At 37.8% G+C, this 18,645-nt stretch overlaps 2 protein-coding genes across 2 annotated transcripts; both read left to right on the top strand.

Annotated features, from left to right (window-relative positions):
* Positions 1-312: 312 nt before the first annotated feature.
* LOC112181578 (ferric reduction oxidase 4) lies at positions 313-4,173 on the top strand. Its single transcript, XM_024319963.2, has 6 exons — positions 313-489; positions 598-1,127; positions 1,226-1,553; positions 1,737-1,977; positions 2,452-3,146; positions 3,271-4,173. The coding sequence occupies exons 1-6, from the start codon at positions 342-344 to the stop codon at positions 3,408-3,410; spliced, it is 2,082 nt and encodes a 693-aa protein (XP_024175731.1). The 5' UTR covers positions 313-341; the 3' UTR covers positions 3,411-4,173.
* A 2,216-nt stretch (positions 4,174-6,389) lies between these two features.
* On the top strand, positions 6,390-11,257 carry LOC112181569 (ferric reduction oxidase 4). The gene is made up of 7 exons (XM_024319952.2): positions 6,390-6,675; positions 6,782-7,085; positions 7,188-7,422; positions 8,510-8,837; positions 9,112-9,352; positions 9,691-10,388; positions 10,479-11,257. The coding sequence occupies exons 1-7, from the start codon at positions 6,513-6,515 to the stop codon at positions 10,616-10,618; spliced, it is 2,109 nt and encodes a 702-aa protein (XP_024175720.1). The 5' UTR covers positions 6,390-6,512; the 3' UTR covers positions 10,619-11,257.
* The last annotated feature ends 7,388 nt before the right edge of the window (positions 11,258-18,645 follow it).

Here is an 18,645-nt window from a genome sequence, read left to right as displayed (position 1 = left end):
GTACATATGGTTAAAAAGTTTTTTAATATCTTATCACTAGAAGAAATGTCAGCTAACGAGATTGATTGTTTCGTTTCGAGTAGAGATTTTGACTTTAATAACTATATATATAGGTGTCTGTTTGTATTAATATATAGAAGAATAATGTAGTTGAACTAAAACAAAATAATGGAAATGTGGTCATGAATCATGCAATTCTGCGTTACGCGCGCCTAAAAAGTAAACGGGCAAAGAATGTAAGTGAAAGCTTAGCCGATCGAGGTTATAAATAGGTGGAAGTTAGTACAGTACTAAGTACATTGCGCGCCCTCAATCATTTAGATCTGAAACTAAACGGATCAATGAACAACATGATCATCAGGTTGATATTGCTTCTGGTGTTTGTTGGATGGCTCATAGTTTGGATTATGGTGCCAACAAAAACTTACAAATATACCTGGAAACCCAACCTTGACGCCAATCTCACGTCAACTTATTTTGGAGTGCAAGGTAAGCAGATTTCAACTTTCCCTTCTTCCCCATAGCTGTTATGTTAATTCATTTCTTACTTTCATCATCCATTAATTAGCTACGTATATATATTTTGCTCGCATGCAGGGACAAATCTGCTGCTTTTCGCTTTCCCAATGATGTTCGTAGCAGCCTTGAGCTGTGTTTATCTTCATCTAGTTCAGAAAAAATCACAAAACTCCAACGAGATCAGGTCGTCGGTTGCTGCTGGCTTCTGGAGACGTCCGGTGGTTGTAACGGCTCCTCTGGGGGTCGTCACTGCGATGGAGCTAGGGTTTGGGGTGATGTTTACTTCACTCTTGGTTTGGTCTCTAGCTAACTACTTGATTACCAGCTTCGGCAACCTCCATATGCATATGAATATGATGAGCATGGATAAAGTATGGCAAAGCAAGTTTCGAAGTGTATCGTTGAGACTTGGGTACATTGGGAACATATGCTGGGCGTTTCTCTTCTTTCCTGTGACTCGAAGCTCTTCGATTTTACACATGTTTGGGCTCACATCGGAGTCGAGTATAAAGTACCATATTTGGCTTGGCCATCTCTCCATGCTTCTATTTTCTGTACACACCGTAGGCTTCATCATCTACTGGGGCATGACTCATCAAATGGCTGAAGTACGTACACAAGTTTAACTTCTATATGTGCTTGCTATTGATAGTCAAGTTTTCGATCATCTTTTTCATTTAAACTGACTTGCGGTGATGATATGCAGATGCTAGAATGGAGCTCGACTTATGTATCAAACGTAGCTGGAGAGATTGCAATTGTGTTTGCAATGGCAATGTGGGTGACAAGCATTCCTCGTGTCAGACGGAAAATGTTTGAAGTATTTTTCTATACGCACCAGCTATACCCACTCTATATCTTGTTCTACGTATTACATGTTGGTGCTTCCTATTTCTGTATGATCCTTCCCGGAATCTTCCTCTTTGTCATTGATCGATACTTGAGATTTTTACAGTCTTCCCAACACGCTGCTTTAGTCTCAGCACGGGTTCTACCTTGTGAAACAATTGAGCTCAACTTCTCCAAGAGCAAAGGTAATACTTAAGTAAGGCCAACAACTAATGAATATAATGCCGTAATAGTTTCAAGCCATCTGTATAATCCTTTAATAGGACTTTAAAGGATGAAGATGATTGCACTCTCTCGTATTAATTAAATAACTGTTAGTTACTTATTTTCCCCATATATCAATTAACATGATTTTCTTCTTGTTTCAGGATTGGATTATAATCCTACTAGCATCTTGTTCGTCAATGTGCCTAGCATATCAAAGTTGCAATGGCACCCATTTACAGTGAATTCAAACTCTAACATGGAGGCGGACAAAATAAGTGTTGTGATCAAGAGTTTAGGAAGTTGGTCTCAAAAGCTTTATAAGCAACTGGCTTCTAATTCGGTGGAGCATATCCAAGTTTCTGTTGAAGGACCTTATGGACCTACTTCATCTCATTTTATGAGGTCAGCTCAAGATTTAAAAGAATCATTTCACAGCTCACTTGATATTATCGTAGCTATTGGCTCTAACATACGAAACTGTTTATAAAAAGAAAAATAAAAAGTTAAAAACTATAAACTAATTATAGTTTATGCCTCAATCTTGTAGCAAATAGACCCTATAATTAAAAAAATATATATTTAAATTTTTTTTTCCTAAAACCATGTTACAGGATTGAGGGATGAACTATAGTTAGTTTTTACTTTATAGTTACAGGATTACCTTATATCATGAGCACATTTTTGAAAGTTGATAAAGCATGATTTTTAAAATCATATTTCAATTGTTATTACTCGAAAATATCGATTCACTGTTTATGCATGAATGTACTTAGAGTACTAAAATCGTTCTTAGTTAACATTGTAATAACCTAATATAACATATTAAGATTGATTCAGTTTTATATCCTACTAACGTAACATAATACGTATCATCAGGCACAAGGGTTTAGTGATGGTAAGTGGAGGCAGTGGAATTACTCCTATGATTTCCATAATCCGAGAAATTATTTTCCAAAGCACTAAACCCGACTGCCATGTTCCAAGTGTACGGCTGATTTGTGCATTCAAGAACTCAGCTGATCTCTCACTGCTGCAACTATTGCTTCCACTTTCTGGCACGCCTTCTGACCTTACCCAGATACAATTGCAAATAGAAGCCTATGTTACAAGGGAGACAGAGCAGCAGCCTCCATCTTCCCAAAAGCCATCCCAAACTTTATGGTTTAAGCCAAACCCATTGGATTTACCGATTTCTGGTGTTCTAGGTCCAAAAAGTTGGTTATGGCTTGCTGCTATTATCTCATCCTCATTTGTCTTATTTCTCATTATTTTGGGCATGGTCACTCGTTTCTATATATACCCGATTGACCACAACACTGGTGATAGTTACCATTACTCCTTCACTTGCCTTTGGTACATGTTTTTGGTCTGTGCCTCCATTTTTATAGTCTCTAGTACAGTTTTCATCTGGTGCAAGAACCAAAATGCCATGGAAAGAAATCAAATTCAGAATATAGAAGTACCCACAGATACAATTGATGATAGAGAACTTGAAAGCTTTCCCCTTCATCATGAGTCCCTGATTGCTCAAGCTACCCAGGTGCATTATGGAACAAGGCCTGATCTCAAGAGTAAGTTAAAGTTAACCAAGTTGTAAAAATTTGATCATAAATCCCTACTTTCTTTTTGTGAGGGTGTTCGCACCATTTTTTTTGGGTACAGGAAACATGAATGATTAATTTTGTAATTTTGCAGAAATTCTGTTGGAAACTAAAGGATCTGATATCGGAGTGTTGGCTTGTGGCCCAAAGAAGATGAGACATGAGGTTGCCAAACTTTGTTCATCCGGTTTGGCACAGAATCTGCACTTTGAGTCTATTAGCTTTAACTGGTGATGCATACATGTGTATTACGCATATTGCATGCTAGTTATAAGTTATAACCAAGCTAAAACTCCGTGTGTATAAATAAAGATGCTGCTACAGCCTTCAGTCTTTCCTTTGCTTCAAGATCTTGTTAAATGTAAATTGCCTATATATGCTGGAAACTGTGTAGTGTAATATTGGAACCTATATATGCTGGAAACTGTGTAGTGTAAGATAAATAATGTCCTGGCACATGATCTATGGAAAACAGTGTAATTCTCTTAGCTTTTTCATCACACAGTGTACATCGATCATCTATTAAAAACGAATACAACGGGGAGCAAACAATGTCCTTTGTGCTATCTCGGGTGCTGTTTGATTTGGCCACTAAATAACTCCGAGGCCATCAACTAATCGTATCAAGTTTTCATCTGTCATTCACTACCTGTCTACTCTTGTCTTTAGTACAGGACCCGTTGCCAGGCCGGCAACCTTGTCCGCCTGCTCGATTGCGGTGTGCGCTAGCTCACTTGCGAACTCCTCGTGGTGATATCGACGCACATAAACGACAAACTGGGAGGACCTTAACAACTTGGTGTATGTGAGTGAGAGACTTATCATTTGAGGGGAAAGGTCAAGTTAACAACCCTGCATGTGTTAAGGATGCAATTTAGCGTGGTGACAAAGAATTACATGGGCAACTTAGCAATGAGGAATAGTTCAAAGGTTAGCTTTTGCCTTGCATCAGATTTGCCATTTTTGGTCGAATTTACTTTGTTTGTTTTAGCCTCAAGTTTCTTGAATTTCTTAACAATGAATAGAAGATGCTTTCTGAAATGCTAAGACGAACCATTCATGCATAAGTTAACCTTCACCAGCCTTTAACAAATCTAGTTCAATCACATGACCAGATGAATAAGCACACTTCTGCTAACTAAACCAACAGAGACGAAAGAAGTTAAAAGATACTCAAAAGTCCATGAGAAGCTACGACATGAATATAAGCACACTTCTGCTCACTAATTCTAGACAAAGTTGATGACCGACTTTTCCAAGTTGCTTCAACCATTATAGACTCCAAGGACCAGCTTTCAGGCATTGCGTCACACCTCAGACCGATTAAATATCACCACCCTCAAGATCAATAGATGTCAAGTATGGACCTCGAATGGCAGAAAGGGCATCCCAGGTTACGTTTACACGAGAAAAACCCTTGAATCGTATCTTTCTTAAGTTGCGACAATTTCCTCCAAGAGCAAATATGGTACGGTTTGACACGTCCCAGCGACCATCCAGGTTCAATACCCTGAGGGTTTGGATTGCAGAGATAGCAACACCTGCAATATCAGTAAATCTTTGTTTGACACCGAGAGACAATTCCAGGAGCTCCAAGCTACACATTTTGCTGCTCAAAAGCACAATCCCGTTATCGGTGATTCGCACCTCACAATGACCAATTTTTTCAGGGTTTGTGAGGTATTCCCATTAGCCAAAAAACCCAGTCCGCGATCCGTAATGTTGCAACAATCTACCAACTTCAAAATACCAATCGAACATGAAGATGCAGACCCAATTGCTTCAAGGGCTTCGTCCGAAATCAGGCTATTACCCCGCAAACACAAACACTTCAAGTTAGCAGCAAAATGTACAAGCACACCAACTCCAGAATCCCCTACCCTTCCTTTCCCGGAAACCAAATAGCGAAAGGGTGTGAGGTTTTGAGGTCGGAGAAATCCAAGGCGCAGTTTTTGTTTACACCCTTTTTGGGCTTTGTTTCTTACATCATTTTGGGCTTTTTGTTGCTCAATGCTTTGTGCGAAGTTCATGTGTACATTATGTCATGGGTAGTCTGGCTCATGTTGAGCCAGCCCAGATCTTATCTGGCCCAATTATAACTCTTTTTGAATGTTCCCATTACCAAACCCTAGCCAGCTAATTTCTATACCCTTTCTGCCTTCGCTCATATATCAACCAAAACCTAAACTGTCCGTATTACCAAACCCTAGCTAGCATGTTTTTCTTGTGCGATCATCATGTTTTTGATCCTGGAAAGCCCCTATCAGTTTTCGACACTGAGTGTTTGATTATATATTGAGGTAGGATTACAAGGTAAAGGCATCTCTCGGTTTAGGGTGTCAGTTCCATAATTCCCAACTTTGCAGAGGATCGAATATTGCCTTTCCTGCCTGGTGCTAGGCTAGCTGGAAGAAGTTGAGCCATATCCAACTGTGTGGGGCTCCAAAGACGTCATGACTCGACCCGTCGACCGAAGTAAGTCCGGATCAAAGTCTACGTTGCTCAGCTATTAGGACTTTGGTAATGTACTATTTCAGATTGGACTTTGTAGTTTGTACCAGACTTGACTAAAAAGCCACAATTATTGTCCCTAAGACCCTAAGGCATCTCCAACCTTACAGTCAAAAGTCATTTCGGCTTTTCTGATCCAAGTGCAGCATCTCTAACCTAATAGAAAAGATATTCAAAATGACTCCACAGTCAAGAGCTTAGTCAAACTCAAAATCATTAAGCTTTGTCGAACAAAAGCTAAAATTGGGAAGAAGGGAAGGGAGGTAGGTCCCATGGTTTACTGAGAAAATCAATAGCTGAGATTCACTTTAATTAATTCGATTTAAAATAGAAATTCAGATTAAGTGATACCAAAAAGTAAATATATAATTACTTAATTTATAATCTTACAGTCAGAAAAATGCGATGGATCAAAATAAATGATTAATAATAATGTAAGTAAGTTTTAAAGAAGAAAAATTTGGAAAAACTATTTTAAAATTCAATTAATAACGATATATTATATAAAATAATTATGTATAATTTATAAATCCATATTATAGTTAAATAATTGTATAAAATGATTACAATTTTGATATGGCTATGGCTTTTGATTAAAGGGAGTTGGAGTCATGGAGATCTAAAATTTGAATGAACAATAATATGAAACTAGGGATTTCAAATTCTACAAATGACTATGACTTTTGACTAAAGGGTTGGAGATGCCCTAAAGCAAAAGCCAAAAGATTCATGATGAGGATATAAACTATTGTCTTCTGACTCTCGTCTCGCTCATGTGTAAGTTGTTGCAGCGAGAGTAGTGGTCCTCTTTTCACTTCTGAAGCCATGAGCACAAATACAGCAGTAGTATCAGTTATGAGGTTCATATTGCTTCTAATGTTTGTTGGATGGCTCATCGTTTGGATTCTGTTGCCAACCAAAGCTTACGGATATTCCTGGAGACCCAACCTACAAGGCAAACTCAACTCAACATATTTCGGAGATAAAGGTAGATTTGTACTTACAAGTGCTTTTCTTCTTTGATTAATTATTGATAGCCTATATATACAGGGACAAATTATAGATAGCTAATTAGTTATATATACTAATTACAGGGACAAATCTGCTGCTTTTCTCGTTCCCAATGATGTTCATAGCAGCTTTGAGTTGTGTTTATCTCCATCTAATTCAGAAGGAGAAACCATCATACTCGACATACTACTCCACAAGTTTTGCTAGCTTCTGGAGGCGTCCGGCGAGTGTGAAAGCTCCACTGGGAATTGTAACTACGATGGAGCTTGGATTCGCTGTAATGTTTGTTGCACTCTTGGTGTGGTCTCTTACCAATTACATACATGTCGGGTTTGCCTACCTCCATAATATGTATAAGAAACCAGTTCCGGGCCTCAAAGAGAAAGAGTATGTGTATTCAGTAAATAACAATCATTTACTTTAATCAGGCAACGAACAGTGTTGTTATATCACATTTAAACCACATGATTGATGTGTATACGTCTACAGGTGGGAAGCAAAGTTTCATTATGTATCGTACTGGCTTGGCTTAACCGGAAACATATGTCTGGCATTTCTCTTCTTCCCTGTAACTCGAGGCTCTTCGATTTTGGCTCTGGTTGGGTTAACATCGGAGTCCAGTATGAAGTACCATATTTGGCTTGGCCATCTCTCCATGGTTCTATTTGCTGCTCATTCCCTAGGCTACATCATCTTCTGGGCCATCACTCATCAAATGGCTGAGGTACGTACGTGATTATAATTCAACTACGAATTATGATAGTCCCTTGTTTCTATTGGCGAGGAAGAGAATCTTTTTTGCGTGGCTAGAATGTCTGGTTTTGTATGTAGGGCTCTTCATGTCTGTGTCATGGTTTTCGTTATTGTTTGATAGTATATATCGTGAGGAATGGGGTGAGGAATAATATCTGAAGGCCCCTTCGAGTACTTTAACTGAGTGGTTCAACTTAATTTGATCCCTGGCCATCTTGTTAGAGTATGTTCACCCGTTGGGTCACCAGGTCACTCACTATTCACTACTTTTTAGTGTTAATTTCACCATTTAGGTCACGAGCACAGTGTATTTCGTGCCCTGTGTCACGGGCACAGTGTATTTCGTGACCTAGATAATGAAAATATACACTAAAAAATAATGAATAGTAGGTGACCCAACGGGTGAACTTGCTCTTAAATTGTTATATTCGTTAATAACATCCTAGATTGGCGCAGTGGTGAACATAGACTAAAAGGGTCGGCCGAAATTTCAGACCAATTTGATATTCTAGTTCCGAGTTTCTGACATTGATAAAATTCTTCAAAGTTAATTCAAAAAAGAAAAAAAAATACGTGCGATTATATCTCAATAAACAGCTATCGTCCGATAATTAGAAGCGTTAATAATTTACAATTATGTTTCAAGGTATCCATCTAGTTATAGACTCTTCTCTTGTAGTACTCATTGTGATTTCAAATCATCCAACAATCCAACATACTTTTCCTTTTACTGTTGATGATCATAAATACGACTAACTATCTAAGAAAAAATGATGATTAGCAATGCTTACATATTTTCTTTTCATCAGCGTCTTCAATTATTTAAATAACAAAATGACAATAGGTTAAGATAATTAATGTATAGTACTTGAGACTTCTGTAAGTTCACATGCCTTGAATTGTACCTCTGCATGTGATATATCGAAATTAGTAGTACTACTAGCTAGAATATATTTTGAAGGTTGAAAATATGTATAATCTTGATGGAAATTGTTATCTTGCTTCTCAATATTGATGGAAAACTAAGAATTAACTGAATATCAATGGTGATGATGCAGATGCTAGAATGGAGCAAGACTTATGTATCAAACGTAGCTGGGGAGATTGCAATTGTATTTGCAATGGCAATGTGGGTGACTAGCATTCCTCGTGTTAGACGAAAAATGTTTGAACTATTTTTCTACACCCACCAGCTCTACGTTCTCTACATCGTCTTCTACGTACTGCACGCCGGTGCTTTCTCCTTCTGTACAATCCTTCCTGGAATCTTCCTGTTCATCATAGATCGGTACCTGAGATTTTTACAGTCTAATCAACGTGCTGAGTTACTCTCTGCACGCATTTTACCTTGTGAGACTATTGAACTCAACTTCTCCAAGAGCCAAGGTGATTACTAATTAGGATTCACTAACAATATGTTGATTTAGTTTTGAGCCAGATACATTTTGCACTTTACTGTTTAAAAGTCGCAATTTCATTCTCAAGTTACGAAAAATAGCATATTACTTCTATTGCAAGAAATGAGATGCAACCTAAGGTAATTTCCTACCTGTCAAGCAAGACCATTTTCAGTGTTATCGGTAAGTTATTATGAAGGCAAATAGCCCCTTTTCCTTTATATTGAAAATTGACAAACAGTCATTCTTGATTTGTTCCACAGGCCTGGATTATAATCCCACTAGCATCTTGTTTATCAATGTGCCTAGTGTATCCAAGATGCAGTGGCACCCGTTTACAGTGAATTCGAACTCTAACATGGAGGCAGACAAGCTAAGTGTTGTGATTAAGAGTCTCGGAAGTTGGTCTCAGAAACTTTACCAGCAACTTTCTTCTAATTCTATGGATCATATTCAAGTTTCTGTTGAAGGGCCTTATGGACCTACTTCATCTCATTTCCTAAGGTCAGTACTCAAAAGCAGATCACTTCCCCTTACAATTTTGGATTACTGTCACTTAAGTACTGCTGTATTGGTCAAATTTCGAATTTGATACTTGCAGATAGCTTTTTCGGCCTTGTTTATATTAATCGTTTTAATCTTGGCTACTTGGTGTCAAATTCTAAAGAAGTCACAAGTTAACCACACATGAGCTAGCATGATTTAACTAAGATTATATTATGTCATGTTAGCTCAAATTAACAATCTAACAACATAACACGTCTCATATCTAAGTGGTAGTAGAATATTACAATTTTAAGTGCATTTGTTGATTAGACTTGATTGGTCTTTTGTTGCCTCAGGCATAAGGCTCTGGTGATGATTAGTGGAGGCAGTGGAATTACTCCGATGATCTCCATAATCCGAGAAATCATTTTCCAAAGCACCAAACCAGACTGCCATGTTACGCCTGTTCGGTTTATATGTGCCTTCAAGAACTCAGCTGATCTCACCATGCTACAACTCATGCTTCCAATTTCTATCACCCCTTTTAATTTTACCCAGCTGCAGTTTCAAATTGAAGCATATGTGACCAGGGAGACACACAAGCAGCCTCCATCAGACCCCCACAAGCCTCTCCAAACCATATGGTATAAGCCAGACCCATTGGACTCGCCCATATCTTTGGTTCTAGGACAAAACACTTGGCTATGGCTTGGTGCTATAGTTTCATCCTCATTTGTCTTATTTCTCTTTGTTTTGGGCATTGTCAATCGTTTTTATATATACCCAATTGACCACAACACTGGTGAACACTACCATGCCTCCTTCATTTGCCTGTGGTACATGTTTTTGATCTGTGCCTCCATTTTCATAGTCTCTAGTGCAGTCTTCCTTTGGTGCAAGAGACAGAACGCCATTGAAGAAGGGAAGCGAACTCAGAATGCGAAATTATCAACATCAACAACTGATATTGAACTTGAGAGTTCTCCCCATAATCATGAGTCCCTGATTGCTCAAGCTACCCAAGTGCATTACGGAACTAGGCCTGACCTGAAAAGTAAGCAGTATACCTAATAACTAATTATAACTAGCTAATTAACTACCCCTTGGGTGATTGTGATCATAATGTTTGTTTGTGTTATTGCAGAAATTCTGTTGGAAACTAAAGGATCTGATATTGGAGTGTTGGTTTGTGGCCCAAGGAAGATGAGACATGAGGTTGCCACAGTTTGTTCATCCAGTTTGGCACATAATCTGCACTTTGAGTCCATTAGCTTTAACTGGTGATGCATATACTAGTTATTAGTTTTACTAGTTAATACTTAATAGTTGGCATATAGCCAAAAAAATACACTATGTATCATATAGCTCAATAATTCTACAGTGGCTAATTGGCTCAAAAAAATACCTCACAATGACCAATTCTTTCAGGGTTTGTGAGGTAGAACCATTTGCCAAAAAACCCAGTCCGCGATCCGTAATCTTGCAAAAATCTACCAACTTCATAATATCAATCGAACATGAAGATGCAAACCCAAATCACCCAATTGCTTCAAGGGCTTTGTCCGAAACCAGGCTATTACCCCCCAAACACAAACACTTCAAGTTAGCAGCACAATGTAAAAGGCTAAAAGCACACCAACTCCCAAATCCCCTACCCTTCCTTCCTCGAAAACCCGAACTTCAGCCAGTTTAGGACACCCATTTCCCAGAGCCCTTGGAGGCTTGGACCCTTTTCACTCATAATACCCCCATCACCATCTTCCTGACGCCAATTGAACACGGTGATCTTAAGTTGCGGACATGTTTCGGCTAAAAATTCAAGGTCGGTGTCGGTTAGGCTTGATTTTGGATGTGTTTGGTCCAAATCTCAAGATCAATATATTCTCAAAAAAAAAAAAGTAATTTTACCGGGTTGTAATCAGAAGCGTTTATTTTCTAAGTTGTTATAAAAGTTAATTTGTACGATATTAATTTGAAAATCATTGAGGTCTTTATGGTAAATTACTAAATTTATTAAGATATTACGCACAACCCACCACTTAGTTACATTTTAAAGTAAACGTATGATAATTGTGTCTTAAAATATTTTTCTTTATTTTCATACTCATTTGTAAGTGAGGAAGTTACATCATAACGATGTCACTTGGGCTACAGATTTGTTGGCCAAGTTATTTTCAAAATTAAACCCTGTAAAAAAAGTTAAAAGACATTTAGAAGGATACTTGACAATCATCTCAAAAAGTATTGGTACGGAAGCATCTCGAAACTCGAAGTGGACTAACCATATTTTACGAAATGTGTTATTTCTCTACCAAAACTATTTGAGACCATTGCATGAATAAAAAAAAATATATATATATATATATATATATAAACAATCTAAATAAACATCCAATCTTCTAAATAATCAAGTACCAATATGATCAATGAAAAATAAAACGAAGATCGTGAAATTTATTTCTTTATAAAGTTTGTGTAGACTAATATGTGCAGGTTACTAAGAGCAACTCCAACAGATTCCCTATATTTTGATTTTTCTCTACTTTAGAGAAAAATAAGCCTCTTTTGCTCCAACAGATTCCCTATAACTATCTCTATTTTAGGGAAAGTGAGGAGAGAGAAAATCCAATTCCCTATATTTACAGCAAACTCCAAAATTTAAGGAAGAATTATGGAGATTTTAGAGATTGCTGCAAAATAGGGAATCTATTGGAGTTAGAGAAGAAAAAATAGCTAAAGCTTTGACTTTTGGTTCCCTATAATACAAAAATTATAGGGAAGCTGTTGGAGTTGCTCTAAATACTAATAGGAGATACTCAAATTCCTATATAGTCAAATTTTCCGAAAAAATTGAAAGATTTCTACATATGGAATATGAAAATCCATGGCATTATGATTATGGGCCGATAGCATTTACTAATTAAGAGATACCATAAATTCCTATATAGTCAAATTTTCTAAAAATAGGAAAGATTTCTACATATGGAATATGATAATTCAAGGCATTATGGTGCGCTAGGCCATTTTCTAAATATTCATTCCAGCCTGGAAACTGAACTATAAGTGCTAGAGAAAATAGTCAAAATACAATAATTTCTCGGAATTTCTTTTGCATCTAAGTAAGGAGTGTCGCTACATATCCTTTGAGTACAAGAAAATAGAATCTAATTAAGACTACGAATTTAGAGTAATCTTCTCCTATTACTAATTTCCATTGTTGTAATAGGAGAATAGATTACTCTAAATTCGTAGGATATTCTTCAACAGTTTAGGTATATTTGAAAATTTAATTACGAAGGACTCCTAATCGTTAATGGACGAATATGTCAGAGACTCAGAATTGATCCCACTATATAAAGTTTTTTTTTTTTCTTCTTTTTGAAAAGATGATCAAAGGGTTTCACCCTTACCCCCATGGACTCGAACCCATGACTTCGTATATAGGTAGTGGGGGCTCTAATCACTGAGCTAAGAGTGATCCCACTATATAAAGTTGAAACGTAGGGTTGTGGTATATATGCAATAAAATTGCTTGCAACCTATACATCCAATCGATCATCGTTGTCCTTGGAGCGGATGGCAAAAAATTACCTACCGGAAGATATGATTGTGGAAATCCTTCACAGGGTTCCCCCAAAACCCTTGGTCCGATTCAGCACTGTTTCAAAACGGTGGCATTCCATTATATGTGCCGACCCACAATTCAAGAAATCCTATGTGAAATTAGCATCCGAGAAGCAAACCCTCCGTCGTAGACTCCTCTTCTCCCCCCGTACCTTCCCCTATCAAGTTGGAGCCTTAGACTTGGAGACGCTGTCGCCGTCGTTTGGAGTCAGAAACGTCAGCTGCCCATTCAATAAATTATTTGGATATCGTTTCGACCTACTAGGCTCCTGCAATGGGTTGGTATGTGTAGCCTTTGTTGACCCTGTGCGAAGCATTCTAATTGTTCGGCAACCACTTCTTCGGTCTGTCCGAAACTTGTATATTTGGAACCCATCAAACGGATTCTTCCAAAAATTAGACGACCCTGGTTTTTCCCATCAAACGGATGCATATAGTACCGTGGTTTACTCTGCTCTTGGCCATTTGTCAGCTACAGACGACTACAAAATTTTTGTAGCCACTGGTAGTATCATTGAGGAGGGTAGGAATATCTGCAGTCGGTGGGAGATGAGGAAGGTCAATATATTCTCATTGAGGTGTAAGTTATGGAAAAGGATTGAACTCCCTTCATACTTAAGCCTCCAGGGTCGGGGGACTCTCTGCAATGAGTCCCTTCATTGGATGCTCTATCCCTCTGAATCAAGAGATATAGATATCGTTGCATTTGATTTGGCCAAGGAAGAGTTCAGCAGGCAAATCCCGCTGCCTGACTCTCTCATGCAAGGCCGGGGCGGTTTCGTAGAACTTGGCGTTTATTCCGCAGGATGCCTGTGTGTGATGTCTAGTTCCAGTAAAGACTCTATTGATTTGTGGGTGATGACAGAATATGGCGTGCGTGACTCCTGGACTAAGCTCTTCAACTTTAGGATTACCTACCCGCCGTGTGACACGTATGTGTTGGTTAAATCAATCATGGTTACGGAGGAGGGTACACTTTCTGTCCTTTGTAGTCTGGTTGGATGCTATGATCACAAGTTAGTCTTGAAGATATATTGATCACGAACAAGGGACAGTAGGCCAATATCAATTGCCTAAGAGTCCCGTGATGAGTACCATAATTCAACATGAAGAGATGGAATATGAAGAGAGTCCACTTTGGTGGATTTGAAGAGATTCAAGTCACTACTGAAAGCGTGTAGTGAGAGATAAAAGAGTCAAAAGAAAGCTTAACTATGAGAGGCTTGCTCTGTTCATTTCAACTGCATGGTTGCTCATGAGGCCTTCTTCTTTACAAATAGACAAGTTAATGTTGTACCATTTTCTTTCTTTTGCCTTGTGTGCATGGATGAAGCCATGAAGGACGACGTAGTCATGTAAAAAAATTAATTTCAACTTTTTACTGCTAATAAGCTGTATAGCAACTCAAATTTTGTAACGTACGTATTTCCAGAAATAAAGACCGGACTCTTTATAGAAGGAAAGAATTATCAGTTTTAAAGTTTTAAAGACAAAACTCTTACCTTTTTATATTTTTGAGTTAGTGACTGATTGTATGTAGGTCGCTAGTTTTGTAAATTTCCTGTTCTTATATCTACAACTGAAAATAAATTAATGGTATTTCTATTGAGTTCTTTGACTCAATCCCGCAGGTTACTATTGCTGGTGTTCAGAACATGCATTACATGTTTGATATGCCTCTTTAAAGTCTAATAACAGTGATCACTAGCTTGTACCAGGCACTAAAACTCAAGAATGTACTGTATGTGTAGGTGTTTCGATCTCACCCGGTACATGGACTTGATTGTGAAGTATTACTCTTTGTATAACACATTAGCCAACCCAATCCTCATCGGAACTTCTTTTGCCACAGCCTGGTACATGAGGTACGTACCATAAAGTGGTGAAGCAAACATACAACAAGGATCAAGATTCTTTCAGACAGTATTATATATCTGACCCTTGTTTATTTTGTGTTGGCTCTTCTGATTCCCCTCGGTTTTACCGTAATTCAAGTATGAGAAGCTCATGCCTTTTCTCCTCACATCATTTTAATATATACATGTCCTTTAAAGTTACAGATTTTAACACTGAAGATCTTTTTATCACACATGAGTTATCGGCTTACCGCGCTATGCCTTGAAATAAATCTTGTGCCAGTTACTTCTACCCAGTTCTTTTCTTTCCTTCACATCCCTCTTTAATTAACAAGAGAATAAGAGTAGCTTTTTTCGACAAGAGAGAATAAGAGTAGTTGTTTACATAGTTCTTTTGCTTCAGTTTGTATAATGTCGTTACTGTGTACTTCAACAGATTTTGAATCTGCTTGCAACCCAATCTATTGTAATAGGTGTTGTGGACATTGTCAATATACCTTGAAGCTGTTGCAATCTTATCACAATTGGTGTTGCGGCAAAGTTCAAGAAACATTGACAACCTAACTGGAAGCTATGTTTAGTTTGGAGATTGACCCAGTGACCTTGAATCAACAAGCAGGAAAAAGTATTAAAAAAAAAAAAAAGTATCTGACTCAATGACCTAGTATCATAATAATCCAACAGATAAGGTCTTTATCTACTTTTCCGAAACTTAATTATTTACTTTTATCCACCCATAAAATTGAAGGAGTTTTTTGCAATTTTGCACCTTTAAATGAAGTCATGAGTGGCTACACACATGGTGGCGGTGATTTTATGACTTTCTGGTTTTGACTTAATTTAAAAGGAAAATCATCCAAAAAGTGTCTGGACTTTTCCAGACTATTAATTTTCATACATGTACTGTACTTAAAATAAAATCAAAATGGTACCTGAGTGTTTGAACGCGACCCAATTTCCGTACCTAGCAACAGTAAAATCGTTAACTCCGTTAACTTTTTAAGGATATTTTTGTCTTCTCTAAAATTCTCTTGACTCTCCTTTCTATCTGCAACTTCACCTTTTGTTCTTCTTCATTTTGCCTTCTCTGCTATCTCCGTTTAGGTCGGCTATTCAAATTCTCATCCTTATTTAGTAAACTTCTGTGAGGATAAGATGCAAGAATTAAGAGTTGTGACTGAAGTTTGCAGAGGGACGTTTTTGGGAAAAATGCTATGAGCATATTCAATACTCAAAAACTACATATTCCTATGAGGAAGATAGCAAATCTGACTGTAATGTGGGGCCTTTATCTTATTTTATTTTCCGCTTTTTGATTACGTATGTGTGCATTGCTCAAATGCAGTCACTGCTGGGGTAGCATTTAAGCCTCGTTTGGTTCACGGAAGGGAAATCAATTCCCTTGTCTTTCCCGTGAGGAAGGGAAACTAAAGTTCCTGTCAGATTTCATTTCCTGTGTTTGGTAAAGCAGGGAAAACATCTAGGAAAGACTATTTGATTTCCCTTCTGATGTTTGGTTGGTGCAGGAAAGGAAAGTAAAAATATATCAATATTTCAATAATACCCTTCTATTTTAAAATAAAAACAACCTATAATGAATTTTCAACATTACCAAGGGTACTCAAGCAATTAATGTTGGGGTATTGTTGTCCAAAATTATTGCAATTAATGCTAGGAAATGGGATGAGAAACTCAATCCCATGAAGTTTGAGTGGAATGAGTTTACCCTCAACTTTCCCCTATGTCAGGAAAGCATTTCCAGACTTTGTGGTTACCAAACAAAGAAAAGGAATAGTCCTCAAATCCGTGAAACAAACGAGATCTTAAAGATCTAAAGCAGTTACATGTTGTACTACATCATAATTGAGATATTAACAAAAGTCGACTACCGCAAGACTCGCAAATGCAGGCAGAAGTCTATCACTTCCTGGAGGAGGAGGGAAACTGCTACAGAGTGAAGTCTGTGACCCGGACTCAAGCAATTCTTCCATCTGACACAGTTTCGTTAATTCTACATCAAGTAGAGGCTTCCCAATTTGAGATGCATATAGCATATCAGGAAAGATTTTGTCCACTTAAAATACGTACAAGGCTTTTAATCAATTATGTGTCCTGGGTTCAATGCCCCTCTTTGATGTTCCATTTGAAGACTCATGTGATACATGACGGTTAGAAACAATAAAAAATGACTGTTAGAAATTCTCATTTCACTATCAATGGCTAATATTGGAAACTGGCAATTTCCTCAAACAAATCAATACTATTTCTAACTGGGTTCCTCTGTAAATACAATGTTCTTTCTTCTCCTCCTAAATCTAACAGTAAACCAAACAACTTTGCAAAACTAGTAACAAACGATTAGAAACAAATAATGTATAAAGATCTGAACTTTCTACCTATATAACACTGAAAATCAATAAAGCTGCAAAATTGGGTTCTGTTTTCCCGAAACAAATGTCAATGTCTCCATTACCGGTTGTGGGTCGGATTCGATTTGCTGGGTCGAGCCGTCTTTAAGCTAGTCTCTATGGGTTTGTGGGGATCCTCCATTGCTTTGTTGGGCTTGTTTTGGTTCAAAGAAAATGTGACTACTGAAGCGAGCAATCTTCTGGGTTGGTTTCTGGGTCTGATCAGATGGGTTCGTGGTTTGAAAGTTGCGAGCTTTGGGAAATGTGGAGCATGAGAATGAGGGCGAAGAAGGAAAGCAAGAGTCTTTGAGTTCTGGGTTTCATGGCGGAAAGCCGGAAATTGAAGAATAGAAAATGGAGTTGAGTTTAGGAGAAGCGATGGAGTTGCAGACTCACAGTGCATGCTTTGATAAGTTTGGTTAACAAGTGAGTGTGGTATGCAAATCAGGATAGTCCTGCAGTTGTAGCTAAGGGCTCACTTTGACTATTGACAGTGGACTAGTGCTTACAAGTCCTCAGGGTGTGTTCAGCTTTGGAAATCTGAGTCCATTTCTGGAGTTGTTGCTTTTGGGTCTTGAACGATACAGGCAACTTTGTTCTTGAAGATGACAATTTAGAGAGCTTATGGGAGACCTTCAATAATCCAACTCGTACATTTTACCTAGACATGATATCGGAAAAGGAGGGAAGCTTTGGTCTCAACAATCCGAGACTAAATTTTCGAAAGGAAGATTCAAGCTACGTATGCACATAGAAAGAGAGACGTCGGAGAATTTTAGAGAAGATGAATAGTGAGGGGGCGAAAATATCCTTGAAAAGTTAACAAAGTTAACGATTTTACTGTTGCTAGGCACGGAAATTAGGTCAGGCTCAAACACTCAAGTACTATTTTGATTTTTTTTTAAATACATGTATTAAAATTAACAGTTCGGAAAAATTCAAACATTATTTAAACGATTTTTCCTAATTTAAATAGTGCAGCATGTCATGTCGGTGCAATGCATTTGATGTCCCCATATTTGAGTGTGAAAGCCCTTTTCCGTAAATGCCAAATGACATAGGTTTCAAGTCTTTGAAAAGTTTGTGTCATCAAAAAAAGAAGTCTTGAAAAGCAATAGTATTCCATGTTACGAATTTGACTAAATTCGGGAACCTAGCGAGTGCACTAATGAGGAAATTGTGTCGATGAAGAACCACAAGTGATGAATGTCTTGGTCCTTCAACTTTTTAGGCTTTATTTCTTACACCATTTTGGGCTTTTTGAGGTTAATAATCTCACTACAGTATGTTGAGCTGAGATCTTGTCTGGCCCATTTATAACTCTTTTGAATGTTTGTACCTTTTCTTCCTTCACTCATTATATAAAGATTAACCAAACCGAATCTAGCGGTATTACCAAACCCTGGCTAGTATGTTTTTTTCT

The sequence above is a fragment of the Rosa chinensis genome, chromosome 1 (assembly GCF_002994745.2).
Source record: "Rosa chinensis cultivar Old Blush chromosome 1, RchiOBHm-V2, whole genome shotgun sequence".
Lineage (NCBI taxonomy): Eukaryota > Viridiplantae > Streptophyta > Magnoliopsida > Rosales > Rosaceae > Rosa > Rosa chinensis.
This window is presented reverse-complemented; position numbering and strand designations above follow the sequence as displayed.

Bases quoted from the DNA above. Each gene is read 5' to 3' on its own strand.
- LOC112181578 (XM_024319963.2), top strand. From the start codon at position 342: ATGAACAACATGATCATCAGGTTGATATTGCTTCTGGTGTTTGTTGGA. The intron at 1,978-2,451 runs GTCAGCTCAAGA...ACGTATCATCAG, and splicing joins ACTTCATCTCATTTTATGAG to GCACAAGGGTTTAGTGATGG. The intron at 3,147-3,270 runs GTAAGTTAAAGT...GTAATTTTGCAG, and splicing joins AACAAGGCCTGATCTCAAGA to AAATTCTGTTGGAAACTAAA.
- LOC112181569 (XM_024319952.2), top strand. From the start codon at position 6,513: ATGAGCACAAATACAGCAGTAGTATCAGTTATGAGGTTCATATTGCTT. The intron at 8,838-9,111 runs GTGATTACTAAT...TTTGTTCCACAG, and splicing joins CAACTTCTCCAAGAGCCAAG to GCCTGGATTATAATCCCACT. The intron at 9,353-9,690 runs GTCAGTACTCAA...TTGTTGCCTCAG, and splicing joins ACTTCATCTCATTTCCTAAG to GCATAAGGCTCTGGTGATGA.